The sequence below is a fragment of the Pseudochaenichthys georgianus genome, chromosome 11 (assembly GCF_902827115.2).
Source record: "Pseudochaenichthys georgianus chromosome 11, fPseGeo1.2, whole genome shotgun sequence".
Classification (NCBI taxonomy): domain Eukaryota; kingdom Metazoa; phylum Chordata; class Actinopteri; order Perciformes; family Channichthyidae; genus Pseudochaenichthys; species Pseudochaenichthys georgianus.
In genome coordinates, this window is record NC_047513.1 from 27,809,165 (window position 1) to 27,826,294 (window position 17,130).

At 40.5% G+C, this 17,130-nt stretch overlaps 1 protein-coding gene and 1 long non-coding RNA gene across 2 annotated transcripts in view; one reads left to right on the top strand and one right to left on the bottom strand.

Moving 5' to 3' along the window:
• Positions 1–406: 406 nt before the first annotated feature.
• Positions 407–14,470, top strand: LOC139434841 (uncharacterized). The gene is made up of 2 exons (XR_011644152.1): positions 407–673; positions 13,096–14,470. It is a non-coding gene; the product is annotated as an uncharacterized lncRNA (long non-coding RNA).
• Positions 1,250–17,130, bottom strand: part of col8a2 (collagen, type VIII, alpha 2) — a 50,719-nt gene continuing 34,838 nt past the window's right edge. Inside the window, exons 2-3 of the mRNA XM_034094032.2 lie at positions 14,533–14,724; positions 1,250–6,258 (exon numbers count right to left, since the gene is read on the bottom strand). Of these exons, the coding sequence (XP_033949923.1) occupies positions 4,355–6,258; positions 14,533–14,695 (2,067 nt within the window). The 5' untranslated portion in view covers positions 14,696–14,724 and the 3' untranslated portion in view covers positions 1,250–4,354. The remainder of the gene's footprint in view (positions 6,259–14,532; positions 14,725–17,130) is intronic.

Consider the following 17,130-nt stretch of genomic DNA (forward strand, 5'->3'; position numbering starts at 1 on the left):
CAAGTCATGTATTTATCCTTAAAAACAACCACAACAACAACAACAACAACAAATAAATACATTTGTTTGTCTTCTTTAGAGCTGTGTTTAAGATTGTTTTTCATGTTTAAAGAGTAGGACTAAACATACATGCTAGTACTGGAGAAGAGGTTTGGGTTATGTTGTGCTCTGAAGTGAAGCATAAAAGCTGCAATCATTTTTAAGTGGCCTACTTGCCAACATGTGCATGACATGTGTTTGACATGCAAGCTTCTCTATTTGCTTTACTGTTGTAACCCTGTATGTATACAGTCTATGGTTGTATCATAATGTTTGTCAATTACTTTACGCATATTAACTATATTACAGCAGCAGTTATTTATATGTATAAGAAACACCTGTGAGCAAGTCAAGTCGCCAAGTCCTCAGGCTGGATGTACGAGTTCACTGGGGTCACTTGAATGCAGCATGGAGGCTCTTGCGTCAGAGCGACGTAAGAAGAATCCGGGTGCAAGGTGACGACAGTTCCAGAAAATAGCTGAACATTAGTACGCCTGCGATCATCACATGTTGCTTTGTGACACTAATTATATAACTAACCGCGTGTGTATCCAATCACATATCAAGTTGTTCTACTGGTCTTCTAAGAAACGCATGTGGTAGGACATCGGAGAGTCTTTGGACCTACATCAAGGTTGGTCTAAAGTAGCCTAATTCTACTTCTATTGACGTTTTTTGTCGAATTATGTCTGTATGTTAACACACATACATGCATGTTTGGACCATTTATTTTCAATGGATACCACTACAGTTTTACACACTGCTCCAAGTCCCTCTTCGGTCAATTTCCCCTACTTGTTGTGCTTCTAAAAACAGGGAACACCAACACACAGTTTCATGTTATTCTCATTTTAAGAGGACTTTTGGTTATCAACAAATGAATGTGCATGCAGAGCAAATTACCAACACACACTTCTTATCTGTGTGTGGTCTGAACTGACAAGGACAAACTTATCAATGCGGCTCTGAGCTTACTGGCACATCAGACAAGGATCTTTAAAATCTTTAGGCCTGATACTGTTTTTAATATATTATATATCTCCCTCTAGTGTTCATTATTTTACTTGCAAAATATTTCCATACCAAATATACTACCAAAACAACTAATAGTAGTACTCATGATACTGGGTGACTCCTGTGTGTTCCAGTGACATGTTATATAGTCCAGATGCAGAGACAGTACACAAACAGAGAGGACCTGACACTGATATACAAGAAGGTTTTTTATTGATGTGATATCAATACAATCAAGTACTGTAGATTTTGTATAAGCAGACAAACATTTTAAATCAAAAAGAGTGCATTTTATACCCAAATTCTATTGCATAGAGTGCACGCAATAGCCTTGTATCACAAAAATCCTATAAGATGATACATTGTACATTACGCAAATAGAAAATAAAAGTCCACAAATAATCCTTCACAAACAACTCTAGAATGCTAACTACATGTTGTAAATGCTCTTAACTCGTCAATGCTGTTAAATACCATGTATACGTTCTAGGCTTCGGTGGTCGGTTTTGGCATCCCTATTAAATTATCATAAATGTATAAATACATCTTCATTAATTTCATGTGCAAATGGGAATGGCCGTTTGTATTTATTGAAACTAAAACAAACAAATATCCCTTAATAACCGAAGCAAGGCTTTTTTTTAACATCTTTTTTTTTTTTAAAGAAAACAAAAAACACTTCAAAGCCATTTGTGATCAAGATGGTACATGGATCCTACTTAGTATATGATTTGCACACGGGGCAAACTCTGCACGCCCGTGACATTGTGTTTGAAAAGATAAGGACAGAGAGTTATAGCCACATGTAACTCACATCACCATGTCCGGAACATGGACGGCGACAAAAAAGGCAACATAAGGAGCCTTGGACGGTCTTGTCGACTCCCATAACGATAATGATACTTAGAAGGTGTTTTCATGTCATTAAATGAAATGGACAAGAGCAGGTTTGCATTACATAGATTTGAAACTGATTAGGCCTTATCTTAGAACTGCTTTCCCAAAAGAAAGTTGTTTATGTATATTAACAGAGCATGGCAGATGATTTAAAGATGATTTAACACTTTTCAGTCAAACAGTATACATTCATTCTGATTGCAAAGCTCAATGTTTGGCACAATCCTCCTGCACGCTGACATTCCTCCATCAAGGTGTAAGCTGGTCCTAAATTCAGTGTAATGATAGCGTTTAGGCGGCATAAGTAAAAAGGCATGGAGTCGGTAATATAAGCTACCCTTTTTTCAGTTTTGCCCAAACCTCTTCTCTTCTGTATCTGCGACCATTGATAATATCTTGCACAACAATGTGTGTTATTTCATCATTTGGTACAACATAAAAACGTTTGCACACCATCATTGAGCCAACATGCAAAATAGTCAAAAGTGTTCAGTGTTAACCAGTCATTTATGTTAAGTAAATGTTGTCTTCTTATCCCAATATGTTGATTTTGTCTCCCATCGTTTACTCCTTACGATTACAAAGTTCATAACTTGTTACATACTTTGCAAAGGCAACAACAGAGTGCGTTGAGTTTTCTTAAAAACCCAGAACAGGCCGGAAGATTTTAAAGTCAAATTACTGGTGTAACATTAACAGGACTGTAAGGTTTCTTAACTCCATCCAAGTTTGTTATTATCTTCACTGGAGTGCTTTTGACCTCAATGCCAGGGGGACAATGTGAACTACACACAGACACAGACACACACACACACCCACCCACGTATATTGACACAGTGACAGACAGAAGCGTATACCTACTACAACATATAAGCACACATACACACAGCATGTATCTTTAATGCCTCATCCAGCAGAAATGAGTAAATACACCACTCTCATCTCTGGCCCACCAACTCTCCCAGAAATCTGGCACAGGTTTGTTAAATGTTACACAACAACCTGTATTTCACAACCTGTGGGCTTCAGTCAATCCCTTTACTTATTCGTGGAGTAAATGCAGATTCATTCTCATTTCCGGCTGTATATTCTATTCTAATTTGGTTCTGAAACATCCTGTCCTTGTTGCCACGGATGTTACATTACGCTAAACCATAATTCAGATATTTTAGGCACAATGGTTTGGGAATTAATATGAATTTGCATCCCTGTTTTTCTTAGGAGTTATAACAAATATATTTATGATGAGGGGCTTTCATAGCATTCATATAAAGATTTCTCACTTACATTTCAATGTGATACTGATTTATTGATGGGTAGTGTAGCATCAGAAAGCAGTAACTTCAGGAATTTGGGAAACGGACCATAGATACAGTTAGAATTGTGTCCAATTTGCAGTTCATTCCAGTATCTATTCTATGGCATGTAAACATTATCTGTATGAATACATATTGTCCTGAACATTAAAAAGGGAATTGTTCTTGCATTATCCTCTTTAAAAGGGCAGTTTAAATTTAATAATTATAATACTGTGAGGTCGGATAGTATTTCTTCAATGGCATTTCTGGACAGTTGAATAAATTATAAGAAACATAAAGGTCCTTTTTTAAATGGTCGCCTACTGAATTCAGAAAGAAGCAGAGAGATAAGCACCCTACATATGCCAACTGATTGTCAAATATATATATATATCTCGCTCTTAAAACAAAGATTTAATCCCATTAATCATTTTAACGTAGCAATCGTTCAGGGTACCAAAAAGGCCAGACAAAAAAACGTGAAAAGAAATGGTATAACAGCACAAAATGCCTTGTTTTGCTATTGTTTGTCTATATTTGATATGTTGTATCATTGCTCTTTATGTCAGTATTGCCATTCACGGTTTAAATACAAACACAAGGGGGACATGACTGCAGCCGGAGGATCTAATCACCCCCCAGGGTCTGGTGATGTCAGAGCATTTGGGCAGGATGTGCAGTCACATGGGAAGGTCTGTTACTAGCACATTACAAAGTAAGGCACTTAATAGTCGGAATCTGATAAACAACAACAACAATGGTGACAAGGACCAAATAATAACAATACAATTATGAAAATATAATAATTAAAATAATATAAGCTAAAAAACACCAACATGAAATACAACCCAAAACACGTTAGAAGGACATTGAAATAAAGAACAGAGTATGGAATTCCTTCCCCTGCCTTTTAAATCTTTCCATGTTTCAGTCACAAAGTTTGTTTTTTCTTTCGCTGATGTTGCTGACGGTAAGACGGATAAAGATGATGGCAATAATATATAAAATCCTATGGGTTTTGTGTTTCTGTTATGGCTGCAGGTATTTTAGGTTAAGGGCTCCTCTGAGGTGTCATTACAGGAACATGTTTGAATGAAAAGACAGGGTTATGTGGGACAGAGCAGGAATCCTGAGAAGGAGGAATGGATGTACTCGGTGGAATAGAGGCCATTTGCCTGATCCGAGGGCATCTGGATCCATACCTGGTCACCCTCCTTCAGCTCAAGGACCGCACTACCGGACGCCTGGTCCATGTAGCCCTTCTTGTATTCATCATAGGTGTAAGTGGCAGGTACATTGTTCTTGTACAGTGCCACCCACAGACTAGTTCCCTTCACATGCATGTGGTACGCAAAGTAGTAGACACCAGATAAAGGAGCGGTGAACATGCCTGTAGCAGTGCTGTAGGCATTTTGCCCGTTGTACAGAGTCCTGTCGAACTTGATTGGCATGGCAGAGGGAGGGAACGGTGTGGAGAGGATGGCTGTGAAGGCTGGAGCCACGGAGGCCGAGAGGGGGACTTGATTGTACGCAGGCACTTTCCTGTCCCCTGGTACCTCGTCCCCTTCCAACTGTGAATCTGTTGGACCGGCAACAACTGTTTGACCATTTCCTGGAGGACCGGGGGGCCCTGGAGGACCAGGAGTGCCGTGGTTACCATTAAGCCCAGCAGGGCCTGGTTTCCCTGGAGGACCCTGAGGACCTATTGGTCCCTTCTCTCCAAACTTACCAAGGCCTGGAAGCCCTGGCATTCCGGAGTCGCCCTTAAGTCCAGGAACCCCCTGGGGCCCCATGGGGCCCATGGGCCCCTGTAGACCAGGAATACCTGACTGACCCCTGGAGCCAGGAGTCCCCATAAACCCTGTCTCACCTTTAACCCCTGGAGCACCTAGCAGCCCTGGATTTCCAGGTAGGCCAATATGCCCTGACTCACCCTTGGGTCCAGGTTTTCCAATAGCACCAATAGACCCAGGGAGGCCTTTTTCTCCGGGGATGCCAGGTTTTCCAAAGGATCCACTCGGGCCTTGGTCACCTCTGAAGCCAGTCAGTCCAGGAGGGCCCTGGGGCCCCAGTTCTCCCTTCTGTCCCGGCATTCCATGTTTTCCAGGGAGTCCCATTGGGCCTTGAAGTCCTGGTGGTCCTGTTTGTCCATCAAAGCCTGGTTCCCCAAGTGAGCCCACCATTCCTGGCTCTCCTTTGTCCCCTGGGAGACCAGGCAATCCACCATGGCCCTTCTCTCCTTTTGGCCCACTTAGACCAGGTTTTCCATAGCCAGGGGTCCCAGGAAATCCAGGAGAACCCCTTTGCCCTGCCTCCCCTTTTGGACCTACTTGACCTGGACCTCCAGGCAGTCCATCTAGCCCAGTCTTTCCTAACCCAACTGGCCCTGGCAGACCTTGTAGACCTGGAGCCCCGGGCTCTCCTGGTTCTCCTCTTTCCCCCGGGTTTCCTAGATCACCTTTAAGACCAGGTAGTCCAGGCAAACCTTTCAGTCCTGGCTTGCCAATACCTGGAAGACCAGGTGGTCCTGGACTGCCTTTAAGCCCAGGAGGACCCCTTATACCAGAAGGCCCTGGCTTCCCTTGTCCATGCTCACCCTTAGACCCACGCTCTCCTGGCTGGCCTGAAAGACCCTTTAATCCTGGTTCCCCTTGAGCCCCAGGGGGGCCTCTGATGCCTGGAAGTCCGGGTTTCCCATTCAGAGACAAGCCAGCTGGGCCGGGGAAGCCGGGCTGCCCTGATAAACCTCTTAGACCTGGTTCACCTCGAGGGCCAACCTCACCAGTAAGCCCTGACATACCCTTTGGCCCAAGCTTTCCCGGGAGACCTGGAAGTCCAGGCTTACCGATTCCTGGAAAACCAGGAGGCCCCTGAAGGCCTGGCTGGCCATTAAGACCTGGTTTGCCCAGTCCAGGTTTTCCTGGAAGTCCTGATGGCCCAGGAGGACCTCTTGGTCCAGGTTTCCCTTGGGGGCCTGGTTCCCCCTTCACTTCTATCATGGGTGGCATATCTGGAAAAGAAATCATGTTGTTAATATAAACATGTATTTCCAAACAAAAGGAGCCGGAAACTGATCAATATGGTAACAACATAATAGGTGCAGTGTCTGTGTGTGGGGCAGTACATGCAAGTCCTTATCTACACTTGAAATGTGTTGGTTTATTGAGAGCTAATGTACTAAGTATGTATACATTCCTAAATGTATTTCATTGTGGTTGGAAGCAATTATTGTAAGACACTGACATTGCGGTTTTTTGTTCCCCTGCGATATATATTGCGTTTTTTTTAACCTGTTAAGCCCCAAGGTCCCGGCGGGTACTTTACTATTTTTTTCACGACACTGTGTCTCAGGGGATCTTAATATTTAAGAACCTATTAATGTGTTATACCAGATTAACGGGAATAATCTCAGCTAACTGACGATACAAATCATTTTTACCAAAACAAAACACAAGTCTCATAAGAAGCATCTAAATGACCCCTGAGCGAAAAATGCTAACGGACTTTGGCACAGAACCCAAGATAAAAGTACCCTTATTACTTATCGTAGCTGCACATACAAGATATCTGATTAAAGCTGAAGTTCCACAGATTATTTAGGTATATAGTATTATCACTGAGTCATCCGAACTCGCGACAGGGGAAGCAAACACAGACAACACAACACGTACCTTTACGGAGCTTCTAGGGAGATCGTCTCACCACCGTAGCTGTCAATCGGATCAAAAGATGTGTTCAATGGCATTAAAACCAGAAAAAACGCGGCTGAATCGGTTAATCCATAGGTTTTTAACGTCTCTGTATAAAAAAATTATTTCATTTATAATCCATAATTCCATTTTTATGTAAACATCACAGAGCAAAAGTTAGCTGCTAATGGTAGCCACCAGAGTGGCTGCTGCTTCCGGTCTTGGCTATGCGGCAGTCCAGCGCAGTCTAACACACACACATTACCAAATAAGGAGTGAGAGTGACGCGTAGCCAAAACCGGAAGCTGCATACACTCTGGTGGCTACCATTAGCAGCTAACTTTTGTGCTCCGATTTTTACATAGAAATGGAATTATGGATTATAAACAATTGCTTCAAAGCCACAGATACATTATTAACCTATGGATCAACCGATTCAGCCGCGTTTTTTCTCGTTGTAATGCCATTGTACACGTATTTTGATCAGATTGACAGCTACGGTGAGACAATCTCCCGTAAAAGCTCCGTAAAAGGTACGTGTTGTGATGTCTGTGTTTGCTTCCCCTGTCGCGAGATCAGATCGCTTCGATACTATACTTAAATAATCTGTGGAGTCTCAGCTTTAATCGGATATATTGTATGTGCAGTTTCGATAAGTAATAAGGGTATCTTTATTTTGAATTCTGTGCTAAAGTGCGCTAGCATTTTTTTTTTTTAAATGAATAAAACCGCACGTCCCTGCGGTGTGAATATCGCGCATGCGCATATCGCGGTTATTGCCATGACACGGTATATCGTTCAGCCCTAATGTATTGTGATGTGATGAGATGTGATACATTGTAGCATACAGCTGCACCTTTAGAGGTATTCAAGTAACCACCTGAGGCCTGTACTACGAAGCTGGTTCAACCTAACCTGGATATGTTTGAGTTAGCCGGTTGGCCTAATCCAAAACATACGCACTCTCGCTAAACGGTACTACGACGCGGGTTATCAAGTGGATCGCTCAAGCCAGCCGTGTCCTATCTAGTTAGGTGCGCGTTCACATGAAAGGGGTGGTATCTGGAGCATTCGACCAATCACAAACATGGAGAAGCGTACTGACAGCGCAGCGTCATACTTCCTGAATGAAAAGTCAACTATAATATTAGACAAATATGAAGACTTTAAACTTTAAACATCCATGACTTAAACACTTTATCCAGGATAAAAGCCACATAGTTGCACCTACAAGGTGAATACAGCTGGTAACAGAACAAGTTTGAATGCGTACATTAACAGGTTTATGATATCACTGCCCCGTCTAAAACACGATCTGACTTTAATTACATTTATCTCGAGTGTTTAAAATAATACTTCTGCATACAGTAGGCTATGTGACACTGTGAGTGTTGCACGGCCAGATATGGCTCAGCTGACTCAGATAAGGAAATATATGATACATTATGATGTGATATGCCGCGGACTGTACTTAATGTTACTCTGATCCGGTTACTTATGTCGTGGCAGATATTTAAGTAAGCTTTCTTAACGCTAATGTTATAGGCCTAATAGTCAGATTGCTCTGAAGATGGGAGGTGATATTCTATTCATTTTCACTTTCACACAGTCGGTGATTTTTGCCGGCCATCTTTCCTGCGACGGCAGTTTTTCTGTATTTCCTTTCTCCTGTAATATGACTTGATCGCTTTAAACTCCGCACACTGAGCTCTGATTGGTCAGCAGGCGGTGCTTTCACTGAGTTGATCTCTTAGCCTGCAACCTAACCTGCTCCGGAGCAGGTTAGCCGCACAGCATAAGTTACCATGGAGATCTAGCCTGCTAAAAAGAGAACCAGCATCGTAGGACCGGAAAGCCGGAGTTTTCCCTGAAGTTAGCCGGCTAAGCGAAAATCCTGCTTCGTAGTATACCCCCCTGTAATCTACTGAGAAGGCAACACTGCTTGGTTTTCTCATAAGAAATTAAGGATGGGTGAACACTGGACTTTACACATTACTGCCACTTAGTGGTAGGAGTGTCAGGTGTTTAAAAGGATACTACTTTTATAAAAAGACAATCAATAAACCCTTGAAGAAAATCATCAAACCTTAAAAGTTTGCATCCAGTTAAGCTATAATGATCCCGACTGTAACATAGTAAAATATCTCGGTCATTGAGGTTCATTAGAGCAGGGGTTCCCAAAGTGGGGGTTGCGAGACCCCGAGGGGGGGTCGCGAGATGATTACAAATTAATTATTATTCATAATAATAACGTGTGCATAGACATTTTTCAGGGGCGAACTGGCCATCTGTAGAATTTCCCCGTGGGGGGTTGCCTGTCTCTGGCACTGTTATTTTGGGGGTTGCAGGCTGAACAGTTTGGGAACCCCTGCATTAGAGGACAGACTGCGTTGGTGCAGCAGTGCCAACTCACAGATTGATGGATTAGATACAAATAATTTCATTTTTTACATTAAATATGAGTGAGTTTTAAAATATCAGTCTCAATACACTGTAGAGATAAAGTACAGCAGGTTTAAAGGCACTTAAGAGAGAATATATCAAAAATCCCTTTGTGGTATTTGTCCATATTCAAGGAAAAAACAAAGCAGGGCAGAAGGAAGGAAGGAAAACTTGTGAATTAAAGGTGGGGTAGGTAAGTTTGAGAAACCGGCTTGAGATACACTTTTTGTTATATTCCATGGAATGCTCTTAACATCCCGATAGCAATGAATATCTGAAGTGCTTTGACAAAAAATCCATAAAAAAATGATCATGTGCCGTTCGTGTGTTGGAGGAGGGGCTCTGTAAGGAAGTGGCAGATTTTTTCCGGTTGTGTATTTTCAAATTCTAGCGCACTCGAGCTAGTTTCTCAAACTTACCTACCCCACCTTTAAGTAAAGATATAAAATAATCATCTGTTATTGCAACATCAATCCCTAGGAAATACAATTAAAACTTCAATCATGTCAATTAAACCCTTTGATTGTCGACAGTTTAAAGCAAAAACAATGTCACAGGGAATGTAGTCCGTTAGAAAAGGGCCTCTGAATTCACGTCTTTATATTTCTAGTAAGTCTCTGTTTATAGTAATATTACTGCCTATTCAGGTAATGAATTCATTATTTTTCTTGACTGCATGTTAGGTGTCATGAAAGCCTAAATCCTATCAGAGGACCGGTCTCCACTTGATATAAAAAACGGAATATGTTCCTAAAATCAGCAGTTGTTACGAACATGTATAATTGCATTAATTCCCTTTTATGTCTTTTAGCTGACTGAGTTGGGTTTTAAAGTGTAAGTAAAATGCAAAATATAAATAATTTTGACTGAAAAAAGTATGCCACGTGTAAAAGTCATTTTTCTTTGAGTGAAAGAGAAACACCTCCAGGAAGCAAAGATCAGAAACACAAGCTCTGTCTGCAGAACACTTCATCTCCCCAGGCCAATTATAACAGGGTTCCACCTCATTTCAGCAGCACTTCGCCTGGGTATAAGTCATATTGCCTGAGGGCAGCTCACCTTGATCTCATTGTATAAGAAAGTGCAAACAACAAGTATCCATCATTTAAAATGCATAGCGTTAAGATTTAAATAAAATACAGTTACAAAGAGCATTATATGAAACATGGCTTCCCAAACCTTGGATCTTTCAATACACTTACACCTGTAACTCTACAGCAGGGTATGATGTAGGGGAAACATACTGTTTTGATCAAACATGGAATTCCCTATACAGTCCATTCACTGATGTAACTAAAGACCTCTGCTCCCCCCTGCTGGTAGCTAACAAGAATGCATCCTTGTAAAGAAGTGTATTAGTATGATCAAAAAGATACCTCTCATAGTATAATGTTCATGATCCCATATAAGCAACATTTATTACAGAGCAGTGGTTTGAATATAAGTACATTTAGTACCATCAGTACAAGGCTAATCAGTAGATTGAAAACATTGGTGATCTTAGAGAAAAAGACACATTTTAACAATGTTGTGTATATTTGTGTGGTTCCAGCAATGTGTTTCCATTGTTCCTGCTAGTATTTGAGCCTCATTGCTAAAATCCAGTGGATGCAGAAACGATAGAAAAAGCCACCATTTTTAATAAGTATTCAAATGTACACCACATCTGTGTACATGATCAATTATTCGCCTATCTGACATCTTGCTTTACTTTTGACGTATTCTCACGGACAGGTTTTGTTCAATATAGGGACATTTCAGGTGTGATCCGAATGAATATTTACATAAAACAACACTTGAGGTTTGCCTAAAAGCAAGAGTGCCATCTGAAACATTGAGGTCAGGTATCTAAAGAGCCTTATAGCCTCAGCGTTGTTTGTTTACAGCTCCACTGCCGCCTTCATACATCACACAGAGAGAGGAAATAAGGGGCTTCTTCAGTTCATGTTGCCTTGCTCTCAAGTCGTGTTTTCAAATCAATCTGAACTGACGGATTCAAGAAATGTATTAAAGCTCTTATAAGAGCAAACTTAAAGGGGTACTGTTTGCTCTTCAGCTCAGATTGATACATGGCTCATGCAGGTTTGAGCACCAGAGAACAGATGAACCACGGAGCCTTTTTCTACAACACAAAGTCTTGCATTGAAACATTTGACATGTTTTAAGTATTTATTTGTATCTATTGGTAATACAAGTTCATACACTAAATATTGGACATTGTCAGATTTATTTTGTGAGGTTGTCTATTCCAGTGTTTTTCAAAGTGGGGGCCCCCGGGGGGGGGGGAGCGCCAGGGGGGTCACGCAAAGTTTGAGGGAAAGGGGATTTTTTTTCTTTTTTTAAAGTTACATTTTTTTTTTAATGTTATTAATAATACATTACATTTATAAAGCACTTTTCCTGGTGCTCAAAGCGCTTAACTGCATATCTATCAATCTATGGGTCCTTTGATGGCAATCTTTTAATATTTTTTATTTATTAATTTTTTATTTTTAAATCACACGACCGCCCTTCAAGCCAATCATAATCGAGCTGCTGCTTCTGAGAGTGAAACTGAGTATCTGCTCAGCTTTTGGAGCAAGTGAGAGCTAGTGAATATTTCGCTCTGCAGCTGGATGAGAGCACGGATGTAGCAAATATTGATGTTTATATATGAATATAAATATGTGTATTGTTACTATTACTGTTGAATATTACATATAATACTATTAAGGCATAAGTAGCTTTCAAAATGCAAAAAATATATGTTAATTGTTCATATTACTGTTCAAAATTATATAATATTATAAAGACAGAAATCACTTTTAAAAATATTTTTACTGTTGATATTACTGTTTAATATTGTGTTAAGAATGTTTATAACAGAAGACACAATGAATGTAATGAATGACAAACAAAAGATAAATACAAAAGAATAACTGATTATTAATTATTAATACAAATATATATTAAGAAAATATATTAAGCTGTATGATTAATTTGTCATATTTTCCATCATAATGTACTCATCATTTAAAAAATGTTTTGCAACAGGGGGGTCCCCGCCAGAGGATAATGCTATGGGGGTCCTTGGCATGGCAACGTTTGAGAACCCCTGGTCTATTCTGTATAAAAACAAAAGTTGACCTTATTCATACATTTTATTATTACACCACATCCTATGAAAATTATAGAAACATAAATCGTATTTTAGTTGAACAATAATTGATAAATTGTTTGGAAGGTGTTGCAATGTGGACATATGACCACTGAGTGGCAGTAGAGGCATTTTGTTCACACTAGCGACATGGTGAATTAGTTTCACTCCAAATGTAAATCCTGTTGCTAACACACTTTGAAATAGCATGTACAGAAAGCATGACTTCTTTTAGCACCTCTTTGATGTTTCTGTGAGGGATTTAAAGGCAATGTTTCAACACTAAATTAGCTCTGAATCCAACTTCTGGAGTCTGTCTTTGTCGATCATCATATTGTGGTACTGAAATGAAAATGTGCCCCCTGGTTTGCTTTGAAGAAGGGGCCTCTGTTAACACCAGACACGTCTCATATGATCCAGCACTTGTATTGGTATTTAGAGTCAAATTTGATAATGATGGCAATGACAGCATGCACATTTTCAGGATGGTTATCACCCCCACTCCCTTCCCCAGTTCCCCTTTGCCTGAGCCCTTAGACAGTATATGTATTTCCTTCACACTCTCTTCTCCATCCCACAGCTAAAGAATATGTGATAAACAATGGGGTAACAGCATCCAGATGGCAGGAGGAACAACAGTGGGTATCAGGCCTCTATTAGGCCCCAACTGGGGTCCTACCAAATGCTGCTGGACCCTCAGGGCGTCCTTCAACTGCCTGAAGAGAGACGCGAAAACCCAGAAGCTTTAGTGCACACGTCTGTCCAGGGAGGGTCTCCATATCAATCACCTCTTTAAATGCGATGTTGAAGACTATTTTCTTCCTAGGAAGTTATTTTTATATATTTTATTTTGTATGTATTTCGTCTATACTGTGTGTGTATACTGTGACTTATGATCTACATATTGCTTACATTGGAAAACAAGTTATCAAGATACCAAAGGAGGTATTCAGACGGCAGAAAAAAAACGTTAAGTTCGGACCTATTTCTTTCTAAATTAAACATAAACATCAAGACTTGACTGTAGTTGGGTATTTGTGAGACTTATCAAAGACTTGCCTCAGTGAGTGAAGTATCTCTATAATATATGCTTAAATTCAGTGATGGATTGTAACTAGTTACATTTACGTACTGAACTTTCTACCACTTTAGGTACGTCCTAGAGTTTTGCACTACTTTATACTTCTACTCCACTCCATTGAAGACTTTCCTGTTGTACTTTTTACTGCAGCACATTTCTCTGAACACATTAGTTACTTGTTGTTTTGACTTCTTTTCAATGTTAAGATCAATAAAAGAATATATTATATTTCAACTAATAACTGATGATGTTTTCTATATGTATCGAGCTACCCGGCACTAATAAAGTAATAACGTTAACCATCTGAAACACAGCGATGTTAACATATTAATGCAATGATTGTTGTAATTCAGTAACGTTCAGTAAAAGGTATTATTCGGAAAAGTGCCATTCAGCATACTGAGTACTTTTACTTTTGTATATGTCAATGCTAGGTCTTTAGTACTTTGATTTAAGTACATTTTTGAATGCAGTACTTTTACCACTTTAACACAGTTGTCATGTGTTATGTATTTTGTCGTGTACTATGACGTAGGTATACTTTGTATCTGTTGTGGAACTGCAGAACGCAGCCAACAAAAATGTCCTTACAGGGACAATAAAGTATATGGGGTTGTATCGTTTACCTGCAGAATATGGCTACCTTTACTTGAGTGCTTCTTCTGTGTCTGAATCATATCGTTGTATGGTTACGATTGTATTACTTCATGAATTGTACTTAACAGACTGTACGTGGTTTGTCCTTCTTTGTCATGCTTTGCTTTCTGTTATTTTGTTCATGTATGTATGTAAGACGTTGCTTTTGTCGGGACCCCCTTGAAAACAAGATGGTGCATCTCAAGGGGTTAATCCTAATAAATACATTTCTACATGGCATCAGTCAAATGACCCAGTGGAAGTGTGTGAGACCTCAAAGTAAAGCAGTGTATCACTCACCGACATAATGTCCCTTTCCTTCTCTGAATGGGGGTCCAATGGGCCCTTTCATCATGGGCTGCATGTACTTCATGTGGGCGATGGGGGGGTAGCCTCCAGCGAGGGCCCGGCCCCCGAGCATCAGAAGCACACAGACAGGAGCCAGCAGCATGGTCACCAGCATCCTGAGCTTCAGATGTCACACACAAAGAACTGGAGGAACAAACAGAAGAGGAAAGACATTTTTAATATGCTTCAATATGACGTGGCTTTATTGGGTTGTATACATCTTGGATTGCAGTTTACGAGAAGCGAAGGAGAAATAACAGCAGAATATATGTTTTACTTCTTGGAATCAATGACCTGCAGACGGGTTTGATTGGATAAAGAATTTAGACCCACAGTAATAATAGGTACTGTTGTTGGTTTGACACCTTGCCATTATGCTTTCTCACACAGCTGCAGATACGCAGATGGAATGTTTTTAATTTGAAATACTTGAAAGTTGCAAAGCACAGTAATTTCCCCTTGTGAAACATGCGTTTACTCTTTATGGGCTGACATTATTAAATTGCTTTACTGCATGCAATATAAAGAAAACGTTTTTTTTGCAGTGAGGATTAGTTTTATTAGTTTGTCTGTCTAAGAGCGTAGTGTTTTATAGCCAAGCCAGCCGCAGACACTTTAGCCAAAGGAAACCAAGGCAGCCAAGGAGACATGTTTCTAGGGAAAGCAGAAGAGATCATGAATTACATTTTATACGTCCAAATATGAGGTACAAACATATAGAAATATAACCCGTAAGCAGACACTCGGGCTCTCAGCTGCTGCACTGTATGCGGTGAGTATTTCATTGGGTTAATATTTCATTAAGATGGCCCTGAGAACCTGTAGATCTGTTGACTTTAATTTTCTACTGGAAGAAATGACCGCATCGCCCTCTGCCAAATATTTTCTCAACCGTGGTCAGGTGCGAACAGGAAACCAGGATGGTTAGTGTGTTTGCGTATCCTAAGTGAGCAACGGTAGGTGTCCAGGACTGGATTCCACTCAGCTCTCTTTAGACTGATGACTGTGCGGAGGTATTTTGTGATACTATGGAAGGCAACATTTAATTTCAGCTCCAGTTTTCTCCCGTTTGCCAAAACTGTTATGGTATTAAAGAATCAGGCATGGAAATTGTGTGAGGAGTAGAGAAAACGGTTCGTAGCTGTGAAAAACAATATACTGCAATCTGTTAACTTTCCACACATTTGACTAGAGACTTGGCGGCAGAGTCACATCCATAACAGGGATAGGTGACATTCAGCCAATCAAAAGAGACGAAATAAAATATTTTATTTCTTTTAGTGGGTCGTCATCTCTCTCTTTTAATTCCCCTGCTTTATATAATACAAATGAATTGACAGTGTGAGTGAAACATCGTCGTAGTCTCTGCAGGTATGGATAGCGAGAGTGTGAGGGGAGTTCACTCGGCAAGCTTACAGCAGTAACTCAAACAAGCGTGGACATTTTCTAATTTGAAAATGATCTGACATTTTGTAATTGCAAAATTACATGGAATTACACACTGCAGTTAATTGGAAGCAGGGTTTGGCGAGTAATCGGGGAGTTCACAGCAGGCTTCAAGTCACACGTATTTACAGAAAGGTGTGTTCATTGGCACCATGTGTGTGCAGATACCAGCTCTGTTTAACAGCTCGGCTCCAACCGACGTCTGTGATTGTTTAGCAGCCACATAGCTAGATAGTCAAATTCCTGTTTTACAGTCATTTACCAAAAGTGTTGCTCTGGTTTTTGGTCATTTAAGGAAAAGTGTGTGTGTGTCTGCTGTATCTGTTTATGCGTGTTTATGGAGTTTTTGCTAGGAAGAAGAAGAATGTCCAATGTTCACACCAAAGCAAATCTATGAGAAATGAAGAAAGCAAAGACAAAGACGTTAAAATAAATAAACAGGAGAAGGAGAGAGCCGTTTTGGAAGGACAGTGTTTGCTCGTTGGCCGACTTGCTGGCTGGCTGGCAGGGAAGCTCGTCTGGTTTGGGGGTCTGTGGTTTTGGTGCAGTTGTAATTTAAAATGCGGCTCTGGATGCCCACCATTCTGCAGGCGTCAAACTTTCTCAATAACCATAGCGACACTCACTCAAACCCAGGAGCCGCGCATGAACCGGGATCAGACTTAGACATGCTGTTCACAATCTGTTTATCAAATGTTTTGTTCAAATAGCTCTGCAGACGCTGTTAAGAAATCTCACGCAATCCTCTCTGGCTGGCCCCCATGAGCCATTGCTGGACCGAGACCCGTACATACTCTCGCACACAAGAACACCCACAGAATACTATACACACACACTCTCAGTATGCATGAGAAGAGCACAATATAGCTCTGTTAAGTGGTTATGCGGGTGTCTTGGAAATGCTCAACCTCGTTAACTTTCCCCCTTTTTCACATAAAAACCGGTCCATTCAAAACAAACCAGAACAAAACCCTGGGTTTCAGAAGAGATATAATATTGAATCAAAGCCACCATCGGTCATTGAACATACAGATTTACAGCAAAAAAGCCTCGTCTGGCAGGCCGGGTGACACTTAATATAAAACAGATTTAGCTGAACAAAGA